Source organism: Nymphalis io, chromosome 17, assembly GCF_905147045.1.
Source record: "Nymphalis io chromosome 17, ilAglIoxx1.1, whole genome shotgun sequence".
Classification (NCBI taxonomy): domain Eukaryota; kingdom Metazoa; phylum Arthropoda; class Insecta; order Lepidoptera; family Nymphalidae; genus Nymphalis; species Nymphalis io.
Window position 1 is genome coordinate 2,443,030 of NC_065904.1, and position 24,542 is coordinate 2,467,571.

The following is a 24,542-nucleotide window of genomic DNA, read 5'->3' on the forward strand; positions in this document are numbered from 1 at the left end:
CCTCTATGGCAAACGAAACGATTTCTATTGCGGGACGTCTACATGCGTTGGCACATTGACCCCGACTCATATCGGGAAACAATGTTGAAATCGGGCGCCCCGGAAAATTAAGCAACAAACGGCGCAAATATTTGTCTCTAATTTCAAATGATATCTGTGTGTCTTTGCTATTACAACACTTAGACTATGGAACGGTGCAAAAACATGTGTAATACGACAGTAATTTTATCCACTGGTGACGGGAACGCTGGTTAATTTTCGGAATCTTAAAGAATTGGAATTGGTATTCAACGAGGAAATGAGGCTAGCATTTTTGCCACCATACCATGTAGCATAATTTGTACAGTAGCATTCTTTAATTTTTATTTATATAAACTTATTATAGTCCTCGATACAAATAAAGTTATATTTCTTAAATATTAGTTTTCTTCATATTACATCTTTTTATTACATAAATAAAAATGTAGGCCGTTGTTCTAACCCTACATTTTTCATCTCAACAATACATTAATTCTTCTTAATTTTTATAAAAACGCCCCTGAAAACTCAAGTCAGAGTTACGTCACGGCGAACTCGAACACATTTGGAGCGGAGCCAAAAACGAGGCGAGAGATATAGTTGAAAATAATTTTATTTTCCTTTCTAAATTAACTTGCAGCTTACTCTTGCGAGCTTAAAATTTAATTGGAAAAAAAGTGTTCGCTGCTTACAGACCCTTTGAGTTTAAGGGCCTGTTATCAACACTTTTATTGTTTTTAGTATTAAATATAAGTAGCCTAGTCAATTTCAGCAGACGAACAGTATATGCGTGTTAACTATTATGGTATAGAAGTCTAGTCTGCTGGGATGACAATCCGACACGATCAAAGAGAACGGAATGAGGACCGACTGCTTTACGTGATTCCCTAAGCACGAGAATGTAAACAGAGCCAACATTTTAACTGTGGGCTACACTCACCCAACCAACGACTTGAATCTCATGATAGACTACTGGTAATTAGGTTTTGTGTTAGCCGTGGAACATTAGAGTGAAACGTTTCCGTGTTATTGTATGTTATTGTACGTCATTAATTATAAAGTGCGTATTTTACAACCTAATATAATAGATGACGTATTAAATACAAGTCGAATCGCACAATCTAGATGTCTGCTGTGTGTATAATACAATATAGAACAATTCTTGTTATTTTACAATTTAAGAAAGAAAAATAATAATAACACGTAATAATATGCCGATATGGCCCAGTGGTAAGAACGCGTTTCAAACCCGGGCAAGCACCACTAAATTGTCATGTGCTTAATTCGTGAGGAAACCTGCATGTGTCTAATTTCACTGAAATTCTGCCACATGTGTATTCCACCAACCCGCACTGGAGCAACGTGGTGGAATAAGCTCCAAACCTTCTCCTCAAAAAAGGGAGAGGAGGCCTTTATTATATCCATTTATCATCAATTAAATTTAAGAATAGCTACTGTACAAATCATGACCACGTGAAACGGCGGTATGAACGCTAGCAGCATTTCCCCGTTAAATCGCAATTCCGATCCCCTGTGTGAAAAACGAGCCAGCCTGCCTGTCACCAGTGAAAACAATAAAACGGTTTGATAAATGTTAAATAACTTAAATATAAATTAAATAAGTTAAAGAAGACAGTTTTTATGTCTTAAATAAGTTATATAATAACTTTTAATCTTAAATCTTGATTATCTATTAATTAAGTATACAGGTATTTATTATTATGGATATATCCACCATAGATACCATACACAACCTTCCAGTGTATCAAACTGGTCAAATGTATTAAGCTGAATCCATAGTCAATTTTTTAATATTTTGATATATTCTTAACTAACTGGCAAAACGTAATCAGTAATCGTAATTTATCATGATTACAGATTAACTTTGATTGATTCTGTGGAAAGCGCGCGAGGATGCTTAGGGACACTTACTTTACTCAATCATTCACTTTATTTTTTTGATTACCTTCGTTATAGTGTAATCGTAATTGATGATTACATTTTGTCACAGCTTAACCTCACCTCCCTCCCCTCACACGCAGCTGAAGCGGTGGGCGGAAACTAGTAACACGTAAAAGGCACTCTAATTTAAACTTTACCCTTTGAAAAACTCTTTATTTTTAAAAATCTACATCACGTACCTTTTCTAAATTCTACAACTGCTCTCTAACTGATGATTAAAAATGTTTCGTTGTATTTTTGTCCTATAATTAAACCATAACGGTTATATAGCATAAAATACTTATGCTACTAGCTGCTCTGCGCGGTTTTACCCGCTTCAAGCGTTATTGCTCTAATCTCATGGGAAGTGGAATGTGGTAAAAACTGCAACCTTATTCAAAAAATGAACTTTCTATATATATTTCAATCTTTCAACTCATAAACTTATACTTACAACACATACACAACTTTTTTTTTTAGTATAGGAAGGTGGACATGCATATGGACCACCTGATGGTAAGTGGTCACCAACGCCCTTTATTTTACATTGGCATTGTAAGAAATGTTAACCATCGCTCACATCACCAATGCGCCACCAACCTTGGGAACTAAGATGTTATGTCCCCTGTAATTACACTGGCTCACTCACCCTTTAAACCGGAACACAACAATACCAAGTACTGCTGTTTTGCGGTAGAATATCTGATGAGCGGGTGGTACCTACCCAGACGAGCTTGCACAAAGCTCTACCACCAGTGTGGTACAACGTGTAATACTTGTATTTTAATGAAGAAAATGATAGATAAAATCATCCACACCAATTTATTTTATACTACAAAATCTCAAGTTTCTAAAAGTAGTCTTCATAGACCGAGTTTACTAGTCTTGCCAAAAACACTGACAAATTATGCTAAAAAGAATATCACCTAAAACGGAGTAGAAATATATAACAAATTACCTACCTATGTAAAAAAATGCAAACTCATTCATCGTTTTTAAATCCATTTAAATATATATTTGTAAATAGCTACAATGTAAATTCTAATTAATAATGCTTTCAAAACACAACCATTAAACGATTACAAATACAAATTTTTATGTTTTTGACGACCAAAGATATAATGTATGTCCTATTTTCTCGTGTGACTATTTGTCTTTTTGAGAATAAATTCTTTAATAAACCATAAACCTTTTGTGTTTTAGTAAGACTGGTAAATCCGGAGATTAGCAATTTCAAACAAACAAACTGTCAAACATTTTTCAATCTATGCTATACTTATATTATAAATGCAAAAGTAACATTGTCTATTACGCTTTCACGGCTACATCGCTGAACCGATTTTGATACACACGAAGCAAACTTGTAACTCCAAGATAGGACATAAGCTACTTAACTGATATCATGGAAGGGCATTCCATAAAAAATCTTAGCCGTTTTTTTTATAATTGTTTACAATTTTTCACTATACATTTCAGAAAGCCACCACTGTACCACCAAATAACTATATAATGTTTTAGTAATACTTATGTAATAATAATAATAATGTCCTCCAGAGCGATTTCGGCCACGGCGGCCAATCTCAAGAGAGATTAGCCAACTGCGCAGGAGATATTATAGTGCACAAGTGTGTGCGCAAACACAGGTGCATTCTCTATTCCCTAACTCTCATAATTCGATGGGACGGCAATCCGACTCGACCGGAAAGAGTTTAGGCATGGGAGTGTATACAGTTCCAATTTCCAGACTCCGGGCTTCTACTTAGAATTTTCTGACAGAAAAACCCAATAACTTTTTATTGGCCCGACCTAGGAATTAAACCCAGGACCTCCGTGTCTGCGGCCTTACATCAAGCCACTAAGCCAACGAGGCAGTCAATATGTATGTATACATAACACTATAACCGACTAAAACTTAATAAGCATATTAGTCGTTTATATCAAAGGAAGTACAAAGAGTAAAACATTTCTTTGTCTATCAAAGATAGCTGATATGGAAAAAAGTAACAATGTGAGACCATGAAATAGTAAATCATGTCGTCCAGTGACATAGCGCCATCGCGGCGCTAGTGCATGCAATAACATATTTAATAAAATGTATACGTATCGTTAAAACAATGTATTATTTATTGGTGGACTCCTTAACAGTTCTATTAATAAACAGGAATGTTAATATATAGCCTAAATAATAGTTGTTTCCTGCCTTTATATATATACAAATATGTGTATACATTTCATATATTAATTTTATTCGGTTAAGATTCACGCGTTCTAACCACTAGGCCATTTTTAATATATGGTAAAAACTAATAGCTTATGAATAATGTACGTATGTAGGTATATATGTGGCTTTTATATAATTACATATATAATATTTTTGCGCACGAATTTTATTCTACCTTAAACCTCAATAGAGGTTGCCTGGAAGAGAACACTGTAAGTGACCTTCACGTACTTTTAGTTTACTTGATCTTCTTTAATACTTATTAAAATATACGCAATAAAAAGAACTGAAAAGGAGAGAGAAGAAGATGTACGCAGAGAAAAAAAAAAACAAAAATACAAATAATGTAAGATTTCTCAAGTTCTATGGTATTGATGCGAACGCGATAAATTTAAAAACTAACGAACGAAAATCCGTTCGAAATACGATCATACCACCACCACCACAAGCATGTCCCCATAGGACATAACTATTCGTGAGGAATATTTAGGTGTAATTCATTGTTTTGTGTAAATTATCTGAAATATGACGGTTATCGATGAAGATGTCAGAAAAAATCATGATGACTTAAGTCGATTAGATTGAAACAGTTATATTTATTATGAAATATTTTTTTATATACACCCATATTCTAACCGTGCGAAGACTGTGTAACTAGTATATAATATATAAAAGCTTTACAGTCAATTTAATTCTATGACATGAAAATTGTATTTTGAATTGACTTAAAAAAATGTGATGTTTATTTTAGTAAATTTTATTTTATAAACTGTTAATTTGTTTGAAAATATTTTTTAGTAACCTTTTGTTTCTGTTTTTGTTTTTCATTTAAATATTTCTTTTTTCTGTTTTTTATTTGTATATTTTGTTACCTCTTATTGTATTTGTGTTTGGGTATGGTGTGTTCTTCTGTAATCGGTTTTATATAGTTAGTTTTAAGTTAATGTAAAGCGTGTTTTGAATGTACTTATGTACGACTGTTGGAGATCCAAATAAATAAACAAATATTGCGAAAATACCTTATCTAAGCAATGATTTTTTTTATTCTATATATACTGTACTAATTTACATATTTATCAAACGCATACACTTGATTTGTCACTTAGTTTGTCACATATAATAAGAAGTAAATAAGATTAAAATAGTTATATACCATCATGAAAGACATGCAAAACAAAATTATAAATAGATAAAATTTAATATAATATTATAGCTACATGTATGCAGTGGAAAGTAAGCCGTAATTTCCTTGAACTTTGCGCCCTTCATTCGCATCAAAACTCTGACACCGATTTCTGAGGTTGAATGCTTCTACGTTTATTAAAGATCGTTTGTGTGTGCAACCCTGAGACTAACACAGGCCTATTTACGGATTAGTGAATAATAATCGCGATTATGTCATTTAATTATAATTAATTACGAGAACCGTGATGGCCCAATGGTTAGAAGGCATGAATTTTATCTATGAATTCGAGTTCAAATCCGAGCAAGCCCCGCTTTTTACATGTGCTTAATTTGTCTTTATAAAACATCGTGAAAAAACCTGCTAATGGTGAATTAAAATCTGTCACATGTATCCACTAAACCACATTGGAGAAGTGTGCTGGAGAAAACTCAAAAACTTTTTCTTAAAATTGAAAGGCCCAGCTATGGGAGATTTAAAAGCTGTTTCTTAATTACAATTAACATGAGAGCTTTATTACCAGTCTAGTGATAATCTGTGTAGATTCCACTCTTGAATTGATATCCACCTAACCGTTTTCTTTCACGATGGCCATTCTAAAAACAAGCTAGCAATATGCACAAATATGCACAAAGCCGAGATGGCCCTGTGGTAAGAACGCGTGAATCTTAACCGATGATCGTGGGTTCAAACCCGGGCAAGCACCACTGAATTTTCATGTGCTTAATTTGTGATTATAATTCATCTCGTGCTTTACGGTGAAGGAAAACATCGTGAGGAAACCTGCATGTGTCTAATTTCACTGAAATTCTGCCACATGTGAATTCTACCAATCCGCATTGGAGCAGCGTGGTGGAATAAGCTCCAAACCTTCTCCTCAAAAAGAGGAGAGGAGGCCTTTAGCCCAGCAGTGGGACATTCACAGGCTGTTACGGAATATACACAAAACATATTATACTGCTCAAGTGCGTGCAAAGTGCACTTTCTATTATCTCAGACTCATAATCCGATGGGACGGCAAATCTAACACGACCTGAAAGAGCTCATCAGGAACAAGCTATGCGTGCTTTCCGAGGTACGGGTATATAAACACACAAAATTCCAGACTCCAGGCTGAGAATTACTATACAGGAAAACCCAATAACCAGTAGCTTGGACCTTCAAATCTGTGGCTTTATAAGAAAAACGAGAAAGTTAAAATTATATTATTGTCTCTACAAAACAATCATGACCACTTTGAATGGTACCTACAAAGCGGAAATTCTTATATAATACAAAATAACGAGGAATAAAAATAACACCCTTCTGACATTGTAAGTACTTTAACAACTGCGCCATGTTTGCGACAAATAAAATATAATAAATATATTTCACATAAAATATAACCCCGAGCATACTATATTGCATACAGCTCTACAACTGTGTAGAGTATTTGAAAATACTTCCGCGTTATTATAAGCCTTATAACTCATGGCAAATGGGTCATTTTTCCATAACGCATGAAGCATTACGCTAGCATTTTGTCACGTACAACAAGAAGACTGTTTTATGAAACTATACGAGCTAGCTCAGTTAGAATACGTCAATCAAAGCTGAAGATTGCGGGTTCAACCCTGGGCAAGCACTTCAATATCTTCATGTACATAATTAGTTTTTATATTCATATTATTCGTCGCTCATAGGGGGGTATGAGCGACGAATAATATGAATATAAAAATATTCAAGTAATTAAGTATGGGGTTAATTTAAGTATGGGGGAGGCTTTCGTCCAGCAGTGGACGGCAAAAGGCTGAAAAAAAAAATTATTCATCTCATACTCGATGGTGAAAGGAAAAATATTTATTACATGCCTCGTTGGTCTAGTTACTTGATGTAAGGCCGCAGACTCGGAGGTTCTGAATTCAATTCCCAGGTCGGGCTTATAAAAAGTGATTGGGTTTTTCTGTCAGAAAATTCTCAGTAGTAGCCCGGATGCCTCAGTAGTAGTAGTCTGGAAGTTGAAAGTGTGTACACTCCCGTGCCTCGGAAAGTACATAATGCCGTTGGTCCTGCGCCTGAACTCTTTCCAGTCGTGTCGGATTGCCGTCCCATCGGTGTTTTTTTTTAATATATCAGCTTGCGCTTGACTGTTATCACACCTAATGGAAAGTGATGATACAGTCTAAGATGGAGCGCGCTTGCCTAGCAGATGCCTATTCACTCTAGACTTGAGCATATGGATTATGAGAGTTAGGGAATAGAGAGTAAACCTGTGCTTGCGCCCACACTTGTGAGATTGGCCGCCGTGGCCGAAATTGGCCTGGAGGACATTATTATTAATATTATATTTATTACATGTTATTACGTGATACTACCTGATCATCTACAGCCATGCAGGCTAGCCATCAGACTTGTCACAAGATTAAATCGCTTAATAATTTAACTGTACCAAAAAAAAATATTAAAATTTGTTCAAAAAGCCGAGATGGCCCTGTGGTAAGAACGCGTGAATCTTAACCGATGATCGTGGGTTCAAACCCGGGCAAGCACCACTGAATTTTCATGTGCTTAATTTGTGATTATAATTTCATCTTGTGCTTTACGGTGAAGGAAAACATCGTGAGGAAACCTGCATGTGTCTAATTTTACTGAAGTTCTGCCACATGTGAATTCTACCAACCCGCATTGGAGCAGCGTGGTGGAATAAGCTCCAAACCTTCTCCTCAAAAAGAGGAGAGGAGGCCTTTAGCCCAGCAGTGGGACATTCACAGTCTGTTACGGATTACGGTTCAAATTTCTCAATCTTGCTTACCGTTTCTAAAGAACCTGTCCATGTCCCCGCCTAGAACGACCTTGATATTGTCTTACCGAAATTACCTCACTTAAGCAATGTACGGAAGCAATATAAATAGCATTAGATAAGTTTTAGAGCTATTTGCCAATCATATTACTATTTCGAAGACTATTTTTGTGTGACATTTCAGTCATTTTACATTATGCCAGTACACGACATATATATTTTTTATTATAATGAAGATTAAACTCAGTAGAATGGATGAATTTCAGTCCTTTGTGTTTTGTTTCATCGATACAAATAAATAAAATTGAAGTGTCTCTCTGTGAAAAATGGCTATTCGCAAGTTATCGAAACCAAAACAGTCTTTTTTTTATTTTATAATACCGCTGTTACCTAATTTAAATATTCTATATGTATAATTCAAATAGGCATTATGAGGCTTTTTGTCACAGACTAAAATCAACGCTGGCAAAACCGTATGTTTTGCTAATTAATAAATAATAATATATGACGCTAAAGTGACATTAAAATCAGATAACGACAGACAGATAAACTGGTCCCGTTCGATAATGCTTATCGATATATCTTTTAGTTGAAGTACATTTATGTCAGGAGATGGTGACGTCACTTTCAAAACATAAATATGTATTAATGTTTCAACGTTTCGACAGAGCTGCATCTGCTGTAGTTACGAGTTGTTCATGCCAGCTGACAACAGCTGAGTTTAATGTGGATTTTGTATTTAGAATTTTAATGTCATTTGAAAAAAATTGTTATACAATGAATTTTGTAGGTTTTATTGTCAATTCGCTAGTCGTACCGGCTACAAAATTGTTGTTCTTTTTTGGGCTAGAGCTCTGACTGACATCGCAGAGCACCTCACCATGTTTCGACACAATCGGATTGCAATTAATGATTTGTAAATGTGTTCCTGCCTTATGTAATAAAAAAATGTTTGCAAAATTAATCGTCTTTAAATATTTGTATGAATATACACTTCAAATAAAAACTTAACAATACATAATATACATCAAACATGCGTATAAAATATAGATATAAATAAAAAAATATATAGAAAAATATACATATACGTATAAAATTTAGAACCTCTGTTTTATATTCGGTTTAAAGAAACATTAAGTTAATAAACATAAATCAAGGCATACTAATTTGAAAAAAAAACATTGTTCCCCGAACGAAAAAAATATATATTAGTTAATTCTAAACCTGTTAAAATTTATTAGCTTAATTTTTTTATAACTTATAATATTAAAATAATTCTGTATGAATATAATATAAATTATGTTAATTTTAAAATAACGAATTATATAAAAAAAATGTAGTTGTTATCAATACAGGAAATAGTTAAAAAAAACACCTGCAAACCAAACAGTGTTCATTCTCAATAATCACTTCGATTCCAGTATGGACAATTATTGAGTAAAAAATCACTTGATAAGAGAAGTGAACTCTACTTATTTCTTCCTTTCCGTAACAAATAACCGACATTAATTTTAAACACACAAAAACCGAAACTTCATTATTCTAACAATTTAGCTAAGATTCCTTAAGAACAGAATTGCTGACAATTCCAGTGTGATAGCCATTCCAGAATCGCATAATCGTTTAAGCGATTTCATTCCTTATTCCCTTGAAAATAAAATAGATATTACTTAATCTGAAATCCAGTTACGATTTCTATAGGACTAGACGTAGCAAAATCGGCGATGAAATATGTACGACGGAACTTTACGGATAAGAGTTCATTTCGATCTTTATTGACTGGAATGAATGAATTGGACGGATTGAATCATTTCAAATTAAGTAACATTTGTTTCCTATATAATACGAAAAGTAAAAACTGTCATAGAACAATATTTCCATTTGAAAATCATTTGAGCCGCCGTTTAAATAGTTTTAAATTAATAATAATAATTATCGTTCATAAGTTTTGTTCGTGGAAAAATATTTCTTTCAGTATATGTATATTCAAAATATGCTTTTTAATTTTAATTTTTTACTAAAATGGATATCTATATTGAAATACATTTAATACGTTATATACATTATACGTATTTTTTTTTAACCTTCAAAGTAGGTTATATATTATATACATACAAAAATGTTTTATGCGTATATATTTTTTAAATAGATACATGTATCAAACTTATATACATTTTTTTTTGTTTTATGTAAATTTAGTAATATTTTATTAATTTTTTTTAATATACTTAATATTTTGGTTTCTTTTTAATATTTTATAATGAATTTTTAATCGCTTTGTTATTGTCTGGATATGTGTAGCTCCAAATAAACTTTTCATTCTTTCTATATATTTAACTTTATTATCAAAACACCTAAAATAACATTTCTTAACTTCCTGAATAGAATACAGCAAAACAAATTACAATTACGTTAATTTTTAATTCATCTTGTGTTACCATATAAAAAAAAACACTTAAAACAAAAAAGACGAAGCGCGAAGCATGAACGCTTAAATTTATTTATACTACCACAGCTTTCAAAAATCCACTTTATATAAGAAATAGGATTGTTTTGGGCTAACAACTTAATTTTTATCTGCGATGTCTAGGCTTACAATACTAGACTGCATTGGCTTAGGGTGCATCATCCGATCGATAACGTAAAAGTCGTCTTGATAACCCATATCGACTTTATTTTCAATGTAATAGAGTCCAAAATCCGTCAGATAATTCCTACCTAAAAGGCTCTAATAATACACGGCGTACTCAGCCCTATATCGTTTGTATTAGAGTACGTTTTCAAACGATCGCGTCAGAACAACTCGGTAAATGGATGAGCCTGGTAAGTGCTAGATGTACACAATAGAAGAAAACATTGTTATTTTTAAAGAAAATTTTCTTGGATTTATACTTAAAATATGCTCCTCCCGTTTGTTACGTCTTTTAAATTCTAGCTACTCATGAAAGTTTTTCCATTTGAGATTACATTGCTATATAAAAGCCCAGATGGTCTAGTGGCTAGAACACGTGATTCTTAACCAATGATTGCGGGTTCAAATTGGGACATGCGTCCTTAAATATTCAATTTAAAATGTGTCATCATATAAATAATAATTAATAAAAAATAATCATTGCTGAGATGGCCTAGTGGTTAGAACGCGTGAATCTTAACCGATGATCGGGGGTTCAAGCCCGTGCAAGTACCACCTAATTTTCATGTGTTTAATTTGTGTTTATAATTCATCTCATGCTTGACGGTGAAGGAAAACATCGTGAGGAAACCTGCATGTGTCTAATTTAATTGAAATTCTGCCACATGTGTATTCTACCAACCCGCATTGGAGCAGCGTGGTCGAATAAGCTCTAAACCTTCTCCTCAAAAGGGAGAGAAGGCCTTAACCCAGCAGTGGGACTTTAACAGGCTGTTACTGTGCTGTACTATAAATAATCGTATTTTGAGGTAAGCGACCTGCATGTATCTAATTGAACACAAATTCTGCATGTGTAACCCACACTGGAACAGCTTCGGGAATAAACTCCAAGCCGTTTCCCCTAGGGGATAAGAGGCGTTTGCCACCAATGGGACTTTTACAGGCTATTTACTTTTGTTCAAGAACGTTTTTATAGTTTTTATTATTGGCACTACATGGCATTGTAACAAAGAAAAATAAATAAATACTACTGAAATATAACTTTGTGTTATGTGTACATGTATTCTATATAAAAGCAATGTTTTATTAGCACATATATATAAGCTTGTTCTGCTATAAATAAAAACGATTTCATTATAAATCATTTAAGTCACCTTGAACAATTAACTCATTCAAATTAAAATTAAAATCAAAGTTTTTAATTTAAATTGTAATACGACTTTAAAATTTATGTTTGATATTCCATTGAAATAAAAAGTGACTTTATAGGAGACAGAAGTCAATAAACATTATCACAAGAGACCTGATGTCTGAAATAAGTGAACAATAAAATAATATGATAAAAAACGGGGCTGTTGTATGTAAAACATCAAAACCTTTTTTCTAAGTGCTTGAAAATTTATCAAAAAACGAACGATGTAATTTCGTCAATCGATTTTAACGGAAAAAAATGTATGTATTCTTTTTAACATTACTGTAAAAAACCACATATTATAAAACAACATGCCTTTACCGCACTCTCAATCAAAACTCAAAAGCTATCGCACGGATTTTCATACAGTTGCACCAATAGACGGAGTAATTCATGGTGTTTAAGTGTCTATCTCATTAATGTTTGTGTAAATTGGCGGTAATATGAAGATGCTGAAAAAAAACGATGACGTCTGGAAGATTTACTGGCGTCCGCCGCGTAAGCCAATAGAGTTATGTATTACGATATGTACGTTTTATGCTGAGATGACCTAGTGGTAAGAACGCGTGAATCTTAACCGATGATCGTGGGTTCAAACCCGGGCAAGCACCACTGAATTTTCATGTTCTTAATTTGTGATTATAATTCATCTCGTGCTATACGGTGAAGGAAAACATCGTGAGGAAACCTGCATGTGTCTAATTTCACTGAAATTCTGCCACATGTGTATTCTACCAACCCGCATTGGGGCAGCGTGGTGGAATAAGCTCCGTACCTTCTCCTCAAAAAGAGAAAGGAGGCCTTAGCTCAGCAGAGGGTCATTCACAGGCTGTTACTGTATGTAGATATTGAACCCATGCGTTGCCGGGACGTGTAGCTAGTTTATAATAAATATTTATGCATTATATTAAATTCGTTCACTATACATACATATGTCAAAGTATGCCTTAACTTTGTCCTGATTTACAACAATGACCTATAACACTAAACGAGTCAGCCGTAAATGATCCATAACTGGCGTGAAAATTTCCATTCTGATATTATCTACCCTTAGGCCTTGGCCCAACATTTAGGTCAAACGAAATGCCAACTATCCCAGGATACAACCTCGCGTGATTTTTCGACTTCTCACGAAAAAACCGATACGATCATTATTTGAACATGTTTCTTATCGAGAACACTGAACGTTTCCAAAATTAATTGCTAATACGTAATATTGCTATAAGGTAATTCATAAATATAAATTATATATTAAGCTTGACCTACTTCAAAGGGAATATATTGTTAGAAATATGATTGTAATAGTAGATTGCCTCGTTGGTCTATCCCGAGGTCCTGGGTCCAATACCTTGATATTGAAATAAAATTTAATAAATACATGTAAGTTTATAGTTTAACAGTATATATCAGGTATAAGAGACATCATGTTAGACCTCATGGTTAGCAGTTAGACAATGTAAGATTTTTTTTTTCTATTTTCTTTTTATCTTACTTCGTCTTGTTGTAAGAAAAGAACTGGTTTTTTGTTTAAACCATGTTTGTGTCTAAGCTACGATAAATGGCTGTTTGATGGTAATCCAGGAACCGGATTCCCGAGCGTACCTCAGAATGCACGTAAAGATACTGTTGCCTTCCCATCGGATTATTTTACTGATGAAATAGAAATTGTACATGTGCTTGCGCACACACTTGTGCACTGTAATATCTTTTGCACGGGTGGCTAATCATTGTGAATGACCACCATTGATAGATTTGGTCACGAAGACATTATTATAATGTGTAATGTTGTTTTAAAATATTTTTCTACTTTCAGGTTGCCTCTGCCTTGGCTCCTGTATGGTTTAATAAACGGGGAACCAGTTCAGGTCAACTCGAAGGGCATGGTCTGCAGCATCGTGCTGCTCTTCGCCATGCTGATCTTCGTCATCATCAGCATAGCCTGCTTCAGGTGGAAAATGAACAGGGGTCTCGGTTTCACCATGTTTCTACTTTATTTTGTGTTCGTAGCCGTCAGTTTAGCCCTTGAATATGGCTATCTCCATTGCCCTAGCGAATAGTTTAATATTTGTTTCGTGGTTATTAACGAATCGATCGCAAATACAATAAATAATTACAATCAATTAAATATTGTGTTTTTAAGGATAGTTATACTGTTTTGATATTTGTACGAAACTATATTATATTTGGTTGTTCAAGAACAATGTTTTATACATAAAACGTCACATTTTTCTTCCATTCTATAATAAAGGTGTCTCTATATAAGGACGGAATATCCTTATACTTTATCAATATAAATTTTGGGACTAAAAACAAAAAAGCGATGTAATTTTTAAAATCAACATTTATTTATGTTCCGTATAATATATTTATTATTTATGTTCAAATTATAAAATCGAATTTAGTTTTTTGTTACTTAAATGGTTTTTTTTGCGCATGATAGTCCAAGAATTGAAATTATACATTGAAATTTCTTTAGATTAATTTGACGCTCAAATATTTATTAGTCGTAATATGTGATGAAAATTTAGCACAAAATAGGAACAAATATACTTTATTCTATGAATGCCTCGTAATATAAGCAGTGTATTCAAATGAATTATATATTGAAGTTACATTATTTATTGATAATGAATTTTATCAATTGTTTCGCGAACATTTTAGGTAATAAATTTGACGCCCACAAATAAAACAAAAATCTTTATTTTTTTCATTGTGAGAATTTTTTAAGAAATCAAAGAAGCAATACAATAATGTACTTAAAGATTATTTAAAAATTTATCGAGGTAATATAAAAGTAGATAAACGATACATTGTAGATATTTATATAAATGTTAGTTATTTATTCAAGGCTTTCAAAGAAATGTATTTTAGCTAAATTTAGTCACGTGTTATTAACGATAGGTTACATAATAGTTTGGTTATGATTTATTTTGTAAATACTTTGATTGTAATAACTTTGTAGATGTTGATTTTGTTATGTGTGTGTAGGTCGAATTGTAATTCGTCCACCGTGCGAGGACAGGTAGTAAGCAAAATATTTTATAAGATTTTTTACACAAAACGGATACAGCCGCGCATTATCTGTTCAAACGATAGGAAATATAGATCAAAATTAAATTATTCAATTAAAATGTAATCGATTAATTTATCAAAAATATTAAAAACTTAAGACTCGAGTGTTTAAATTGTGTACATACGAATCATATAACGTGCACAAAAAATAAAGTCCTCGCGAAGATGAGTGTTCTTTACACGGTACAGTCGATGTGTCGTCTATATTATATTTATCATATAATATTAATGACGTCGGATATGTAATGTACAATGGTGATTATGAAGTCGCCGCACAAATGTTAATTATATAAAGTAATGTAAATAAACTTGTAGATGATTCACTGAGTGGGGCAAATGTGGCACAAATAACAAATGTCGATGTGACATTTGTATTCCGTAAATGTGCCTATGAGTTCCGATGGAGTCAGACATCTATAGCCTTTATTGACTCTACTTAATACGGGGCGTTTTCATATATTTTCGTCTATTTAGCAATACATAATTGTCTAAAGCTATATTTTAATCTCTATGGTCACATGTGTCCCGCTCAACAGTATATATTTAAAATTTTACACGTACTCTATAGCTCGTATGCGTAAAAGTACTTATCCTTCCTTATAATTTTCTCTCTTTCTCTCTCTATCTGTCTTCTCTATCTCAATCCCATTAGATACTATAAAACTACGCTGCTATTACAAAACTCTAATCACGTTATTTTTCAAAGCGAAACTTAAATCACGGTTTAAATGTTGTCGGCCGTCTTTGGCTAAATTGATAAAATTTTAACATCTTTGAAAAACCGTCCGTAGATTCATTTCAATGCCGTGAATCATAAATTGTTTCGAATAAACAAGTTATTGATTAAAAAAAATAAATAAAGATAATTTTGTAAAAACAATTGTTAAGATCCCACAAAATATATTGATAACCCGCCTATTTGACATAGCAATAAATAGACTAGAATAGATAGATAAAATTATTGTTAAGCTTCGACAATTACAAATCAAATATCACCTTGATGGTGAAATATTACTTATCAGAATTTTCTAACATCTTCGTTAAACCAGAGTCAGTCTTCAACTAGACATTCGCTTTGAAGCGTAAAAATTTCCAAAGATTCCAAAGCTTATCGGAAAAGATTTTGAGAGCAAAACGAAGCAATCGTTTGCCAATTCGAACTTTATGTATTTATTTGAACGAATAACATATCGGTAGTACTGTTGATTACAGTCGTATAGTTCATATTCTGTGATAAGGGCATTAATATATTTAAAGATCAATAATTGAATAAAAAATCTCAATTCAAATTACGCGGAAAAAGTACCACTCTTTGTATATATAAGATTGGATTTGATAATAGCCTTCTGTAGTTCGCTTAGTAGTGTCACTTCTGATCAAACAGTTTCACGTATAAACTTAATTAATACAAATACTTCTTCAAACTCTTTATTATTCTAATAGTCATAGGTTCCAGATTCAGATACTTCATCATATATTATGTCTCTCAGTGAATATGATATGAAACTGTGTGATTATTAAGTGACCATTCTATACAATTAATGTAAGTTACGAACGAATTTTTCTCTCAAATTAAAATTTCTTAAGGTGTCGGTGATATATTTAACATCAATTAGATTTAGTTCGCAGTAAATAAAACGTGTTTATCTAACATTTATAATTAGTATATTGGAAAGCACCAAGAAACATGCGTGTATGTTAAATGTATCGTCTGTAAGCGCCACTTCTATACCTATGCTGTATCTTACTTATTGTATACACTAGACATTTCTATCTATCTCTTGTAACGATTAAATTATTATTAAGTAGAATCTGTAAATTAATTATCCTTCCATTGTTTCTAGTCGATTGCGATTAGGTTACATAAAATATACGGAGGGTTCAAATGATGTATAACTAATAATCATAATGAATCATATCACGAAGTGCTCTCGTATGTACATTCGTAGTCGCATCATTGCATTTGTTCAGTACCAAATAGCACATGCCAAGCTAGTTTACATTCTATTTCCAGTTTGTTACAATTATTCGAACCTATATTACTTAAACTGATACTCTTTGTATCGCAATTTGATACATCTTACGAAAGGAACTAATCTTTATTAATTCTTCGTAGTCTAAGATTAGGCTTAAAGCTACAATTAAAAATTTAAAAAATGTTAATTATCTTATAATTGAGTATGATATCCAGGTAGAATTGTTACTAGAATGGTTTTTTATATAAAAATAATGAATTTAATGGATAAAAGAAATAAAAATATTATACGTCGCGTTTTCTTCGACACGGTACGTTTGATGAACACCATACTTGTAATTTCTGTGCTAAGATTTCAACTTCGACTCTATTGATATTCAGCTGTAAGTGGTCCGTGTCGAAGAAGGTGTGGTGAATTTAGTCAACGACATTTTTTCGTAGCTGAAACATTTCGATTACGAGAAACTAAAGTAACTGTGTTTTGATTTCATTTCATTTGACTTTAACCTCAAATATGTTTAATATGAACCTCTTTTCAAATTTTAACTAAAAAAAAAAACATTTAATTCATCAAGTTAACAATAATAATGACAATTAATAATATATATATTATATAATGATGATTTACCTTGTTATTTTTGAATTAAAATACTATTACCAATAAAAGTTATTATTTTCTTTAAAGATGAAGTTGTAGAAGAATAAGTTTTTATAAAGAGAGTTCTCATATTCGAAATGACAGCGTAGATTGTTATATAATAGTGATATTATTAATTAAGGAAAAGTAAAAAATGTTATTACTTTTAACGACGTAGCAAATTTTTAGAGAATTTCAAAATGTTGGAACGATACAATGGGAGCGGCTCTTGACGGTAATTTTTTTTTTCATTTTGGACTACGTTACTACGTATTGATTTATAAATTCTTTAAAATGTTTTCTTTCCAATATAAGAAAAAAACATTCAAGTTTATTTATTTTATTAAAGCTATTTAAATGTTTTAATTTTGACTTCATTTGTCACTTCATTTAAAATTATTTCATTTTCAAAATGAATTCATATTTGAATTTTAACAACTTCAGCTGTATTTAATTGTTTATATACAAATATTAAGATGTGATGGCAAAAGTTAAAAGCAAATAAAACAGAATTGAGATTGTTATAACAAGCAATAAAAGTGATTTGAAAAATAAAACGAATGAAAATGAAGTACAAGAGTAGAATTCTTTTGCCATTTGTTGAGTTTCGAAAATTTTGTATTTTAATAATGAACACCGTTGTTCTTGTCAAATTGTTTATTGATTGTTAAATTTTGATGATAGTTTTTTAATATATCGCATTCAAATGTTTACAATTACGGTTTTTTTAATGTTCAAATTGGTAATATTTGGCGTTTGTGGAGAGCATCGGCGAGTCAACCGATCGTATTATGAAAAATTACAATAAAATAATAAAATAGTGAGTTACACTGCGTATTTATTTTCATAAACCTCTTTTTGTTATTTTTTTTCATAAAACTAAAAAATAGCAGACTTAAAAAAATTGCACCTTAAAGTTACAATTTATAAAAGGGATATTACAGATAAATAATATTATATATTATTAAGCTTGTAACTGAAATCCACACAAAATTATTAATTTTCTGGGAAATAATTAAATGTCGCCAATTTAGCAGAGTTGAAAATTATATTCGAATTGAATTTTATAAGAAATGTAAAAAACTTAAAAACCCTCAAACATTAACACTTCAAAAAGTAAAATAATGAAGAAATATAAAACTTTGTATATAAAATACTTAGTCTCCAGAATATTACATATTTATATAAAATATTAGAAGAGAAAAATCATTAAAGATTTGCACATAGGAAAAAAAATAAGAAGCTGATGATTAAATCCCTCGTGTTCAGATGCCAAATAGAAAGAAACATTAAAAATTAGAAAAGTACACAAGGAAGAGATTTTATAAGAAATATAACGAAGCTAACGTATTATTGTTTATTTAACAATCCACTATTCACGTGTGAATTATGACAGAGTTATCCGGTATCGACCTCTAACACGCCTTGTGGTGTTCTGTCAAAACTAATCAAAGATTTTAAGATGAAACCATAGACAATTTAGTACTTTTTAATGATTTGACATATTAGTAAGAGTTAATAATGACATTCAAAATATGAGTATATTTAAATCGCTTGTGACGATGCCCTTTCCTTACTTTCCTTGCGATGGGTCTTTGGGGTTCCCTTTCTGAGTCTGACCACAGTTTCCTGATTAATCTGTTCTGTCTGTCACCGTTTGTATTTACGTTTGTGAAGTACAATGACAATGATCGTTTCTGATTGTCACTGCTTTAAATTCAATATGAGTGGTCATTACTTTTCGTGGGTGACAGGAGGACTCCTCATTGATTTCGGCATCGGCGAAATATGATTATTATATATTGTTATAAAGCACCAGTGTGTGGGCACAACATCACAAGTGCACTCTCTATTCCCTCACTCTCTTATTCCGATGGATGGACTTTAAATGTTTTCCAGAACACGGGAGTGTAAGCACTTCTACGTACAAGACTTCAGCCTGTTCTTGAGAATTTCTCCTAAGAAAAACCTTTTATTGATCTGTATTTGAATGCGTTCAATAAAAAGGGTATATACAATTAAAATATTTATTCAAATTACATAGTTCATTATGTGAAAATACACTATTTCTGTAAAGTAAATAACAATTTCTGCTTTCATAAACATAAGATGGATAGTGAAAAAAAATATGTATATTAACAATTTCTTCTTTGTATTAAATCTAGTGGTGATGGGTGGAAAATTGAAGACTGAATCTAAGCGGATAGGAAATGGGATTTCCTGGTGGTTATTTATTTACAAAACATCTCGACTCTTTTTCACTCATCCCTACTTTAGTGGATACTTGGACTTTATTATCCGTCTAATCCAGATGTTACTAGTTAAGAGTATGGCATATAAGAGTATATCATCACTTTTTGTAATTTTAGCATAAAGTCATATATTGGCAAATGGAACACATTTAACTTACCTTATTACCTTTATGGTAAATTGTCACTGGTACCGCCCATTGGCACTACAAAAAGTGTAAGCCATTCCACTCACTGTCATTCTTATTACAAAAAAAGTCAAGATGCTCTGTCTCTTTCTGTATCCAAGATCGTTTCTTAATGGCCAGTAACAATGGAGAAGAATTTTCTTTTTTTTATATAATTTTGCGAGGATATTACCTATATATATAGGAGTAAATAAATTAAACATTGTATTTACTGTGTCTTCTTTTTTCGACTGTCATATTAATGATGACAGAAGGAGAGATAACACTGCTTAAATAAACACTCGCCAACAATCTTTTAATAGTTATACAGTTAACTAATAACAATCAAGCAAAACAATTTAATTATTATCAAGGACAAATATTATACAAAATGAGAAAGTATTAAATCAATAACAATACCTTCATACTTGAATTAATTTAATTCTAAAATCATCTTCTTTAAATACAACATCATTACTAATTACTTATATTAATTCATTTAATACAAAAAATACACAAATTTTTATTAAACAGCGTATATATTTGGGAATAGTTATATAGAATAATCAATTTTGAAAAGCAAAATTCAAGAATATGAATAAATATATTGTGTGAATCGATACAACATAAATATATTGTATAAGTTTTCTATAATAAACACTTTTATCAATACTGTAAAATTTTAGATGATACAATTTCCCAGCAAACCTCTAATCCTTTAACTTATTCATTATCACACCTTGGTCCACCTACAATGCTGCTGTTCAATCGCTCAAGTACCAAATTTATCTAAAGACTGAGAATCCAAAATTGTATTAAAGTATATTATAATTGTAGTAAAGTAAGTATTCTGGGGCTAATCCAGGTGTCCAGTAATCCGCCACGGTAGCATGTGAAAGCGATCCCGTGGCGCTCCTTGTTAAGACGGAAAGGATACCGCTGGTTTTTAGTGGGTATTTTATTTATGGTATGTTAGGGGCGCACTCGGCGCCTTGGACACCGGCGAGCCCCAAATACCCCCCCCCCCCCCACTGTTCCCGTGTGGGAAATGCGTAAGGCGTTTTTCCAGCGTTAAAAAAAAAGGTGTCCAGTAATCCAAGAGCTGATGCTAACAAGTTCTGAGGGTTAGCTATTCAAAAGCACCAGCGTCTTGTGTGATAAGATTTTTGCAAGTATAATTACTTTTAACAGAAAATAACTAGCTATAAATAATAATAACATAATAAATAATATAGAATAATAACTGTATGATATATATCATCAATTGGTTAAAGTATATAGCAGCTATGTATATATAGATCGTAAATATAATGAAGACTGTCGGACGGTTAGATATACAGGACTTCATTGCATGATCTGTAAAATGAGGTTTAAGCAAAGTCTGTACAAAAACAATTATGTAAATAACTATGTCATATCTATATATATCAAAATCATTTTTTATCCTAAGCATAACAATATTCTGGATCTTTCCTTCACCATTTCACTCCCTAATCTTTACAAGTATGATTTTCAAGAATTGGTTACCTTATCAATTTACAAAAAAAATTCAAGCAATTCAGAAATGCTGTCAAACAGCTTTTAAATTCATAGCTGAATTGAAGGCTCGTAAAGATTTTTTTCTGAATATTATTTTTGGAAATTCAATTCCCAATACATGATTCAATTCAACTGGATAAATTATTTATCCAGGTATCTTTCATAACTATGTCCACGCCCATATTGTGGAAATAGTATGTTTAAAGCAGAGTGTGACGAAGTCGCGTGCGGCAGAACAAAAGGAACGCCAGGAGTGCCGCAAGTGCCGCGCCAGCTAGAAGAGTTTCTTCTCTACGACTACCTCCTGCTCTTTCTACAACAGCACTCTGAAATATTAATAGCGCATGTTAATCAAGAATACAATTTGTAAGTTACTGTTTTAAACAAAAAGACATTCACATACTAATACTTTGTTCTAGCAATAGGATAGTTATTAGAAGTTACATTTTCTCCTAGGAGGTTGAGAAGTGAGAGTTTTTATTAAATATATATAATAAAACAATAACATCAAAATTGATACTAAGTTTGATTGAACTTACCCAACCACCATGTCGAATAGCCCAGGGAGTTGCACATTGGGCTACATGTCTAGCAGCCCAATCTGCTGCTCTACACCAGCCTCCGACCCTAACAGCACGAGCGACCACCTCGCACAAAAACGCCAGGACAACTAACGCTCTCTGTTCAATATGAACACAGGCCTAAAACAATACAAAAAATCAAACCATCAATTATCAGTTTCTTTATATAATAGGTTGGCGGACGTGCATTTGGGCCACTTGACTATAATTTTCTTTATTTTAAAACAATTATTCCAAGCGTTTTATTGATCTGAATGATCAAATAGTTTGAAAATAACGACATATTGTTGACATATAAATAACCAATCAAAGATATAAACATACATGACTGTGATCGATGTATAAAATTACTGGATTAAGAACGAAAATTGTACCTGACATATTTCTTGCATAATATCTTCAAATTGCACCTCGTCCAAACATAACAAAGGTATGTGTTCAGCTCGCGCTGCCAACAGAGCCCTAGCCTTGGTGTCCCTAAATCTACGAGCAGCGCGCTCCAATGCTCTCCAATCTCTCCAGTACATCCACCAACCTCTGAAAAATGTTTTACAAAAAAATCACCGAATTGCACTGTAAGATTGAGTACTGTATTTATTTGCTGTTGGTTTTATGTTTGTGTGCAACAAAGATTTTTTTCGTAAGATTAACGATTCTTATTATTATTACTCTTCTCACTCTCTCTAGTTTCAGTCAAAATATTTGTTTAAGAATAATTTATTTACAAGCTTTATTTGCAGGAGAGTTAAACAATGCTTTGTCTTCTTTTTTCTAATGTCAAATCAATAAGATAGAAAGAGCGATAGAAGTGTTTAACTAAACAGACGCTAAGTGACGTTTACAAGTAAGGCTGTTAATTGTATGCAATTTTTGGCAAAACAACCATAAAATATTTTTAAAAAGATCTAGACTAAAGTACGTTTTAGATTTTTTTATTTTTTAGAGTAATAATAATGTCCTCCAGACCGATTTCGGACACGGCGGCCAATATCAAGAGAGATTAGCCAACTACGCAGGAGATATTATAGTGCACAAGTATGTGCACACAAACACAGGTGCATTCTTTATTCCCTAACTCTTATAATCCGATGGGACGGCAATCCGACACGACCGGAAACAGTTCAGGGAGTGAACACACTTCCAACTTCCAGACTCCGAGCTGCTACTAAAAATTTTCTGACGGAAAAACTCAATAACTTTTTATTGGCCCGACCTGGGAATTGAACCCAGCACCTCCGAGTCAGCGGCCTTACATCAAGCCACTAGACCAACGAGGCAGTCAAGAGTAAATATTATATATGATCTTTATGTAAAATCTGCACATAGAAAAATGCATTAACAATGAAATGTAACACCTGGTTATGTCCTTCTTTGTGTAAATAGAAATTCATATTTAACTATCAAGTTCTTACCTTTGGTCAGGATTCGCTGGTACTATCATACAAGGCGGCGGTCGGAGTTCTTCAAGTCTCAAGTGCTGAAGTAGCATTGCTCTAAACAGCCGTACACCTTTCTCCTCCTCCTCTCCTTCCAGATACGGTCCTCTCCAGTGCCCCTGACAATCATCACGTCTCTCTTCATCCAGGGACACCTGACGCCTGAGAGGAGCTCGTGGGGTGTTGTATTCCTCTAACGACTGAACACTTCGAGCTGAAATACAAGTTAGGGTAATGAAAATAACTGCGCGAAGAATATTATAAAAGCAAATGATAAATTTATTTTATTATTAACTTTAAAATGTTTGACACATATTATGTTTGCTAAACCAGGTCTATTAATATATAAAATCTAAATAGTTTATGTTATATAAAAACGCAAATGACACTCTATAATCTAATTAAGTGAAATCTACCACTTAATATCACTTATTTGAAAGACCACACTATTCATCTTCATCTAACTAATTATATGATTATATTTACATCTCTGTCACACTATTCACTATTTACGGTAAATTCATGACACAAATAACTTATTACATAAATGTGATATTCTGAAAATTCCAGTAATGTTTATGAAATACCTGGTACAGCACGAGGCGGCACAAAAGCCATAACGACACAGTTCGCTCAGTAAAAGACTTTTTTCCTTCGACTCAATAATAGAAGTGACAGTACAAACGCTAAACATAAGTGACCTTGCGTATTTCGTGTCATGTCACGGCCCTGACATAGATTTCTGAGCATGCGCACTAATATCTTCTCTTGTGAGGGAAGTTCAAAGCTTGAGGTTAGGAAGTTTAGTACAAGTTTAGCTCAAAATTCCGTGTTTGCAATACATATAATGTATATTAACGTTGTTTTTACAAGGCATACATTAGTTATATGACAGCTGCACACTAATAAACGTAATGAAA

General features: G+C 32.6%; 2 protein-coding genes across 5 annotated transcripts in view; one reads left to right on the forward strand and one right to left on the reverse strand.

Moving 5' to 3' along the window:
* Window positions 1–14,255, forward strand: part of LOC126774973 (sodium/potassium/calcium exchanger Nckx30C) — a 98,777-nt gene extending 84,522 nt beyond the window's left edge. For all 4 annotated transcript variants that reach the window (XM_050496663.1, XM_050496664.1, XM_050496665.1 and 1 more), the window contains one exon: window positions 13,780–14,255. In XM_050496663.1, coding sequence (XP_050352620.1) covers window positions 13,780–14,023 — 244 coding nt within the window. In that variant the 3' untranslated portion in view covers window positions 14,024–14,255. The remainder of the gene's footprint in view (window positions 1–13,779) is intronic.
* Window positions 14,256–20,748: 6,493 nt separating this feature from the next.
* LOC126775019 (uncharacterized) lies at window positions 20,749–24,314 on the reverse strand. The gene is made up of 5 exons (XM_050496736.1): window positions 24,210–24,314; window positions 23,599–23,836; window positions 22,561–22,723; window positions 22,145–22,306; window positions 20,749–21,931 (listed from the first exon to the last, which is right to left on the reverse strand). The coding sequence occupies exons 1-5, from the start codon at window positions 24,238–24,240 to the stop codon at window positions 21,806–21,808; spliced, it is 720 nt and encodes a 239-aa protein (XP_050352693.1). The 5' UTR covers window positions 24,241–24,314; the 3' UTR covers window positions 20,749–21,805.
* Between the last annotated feature and the right edge of the window lie 228 nt (window positions 24,315–24,542).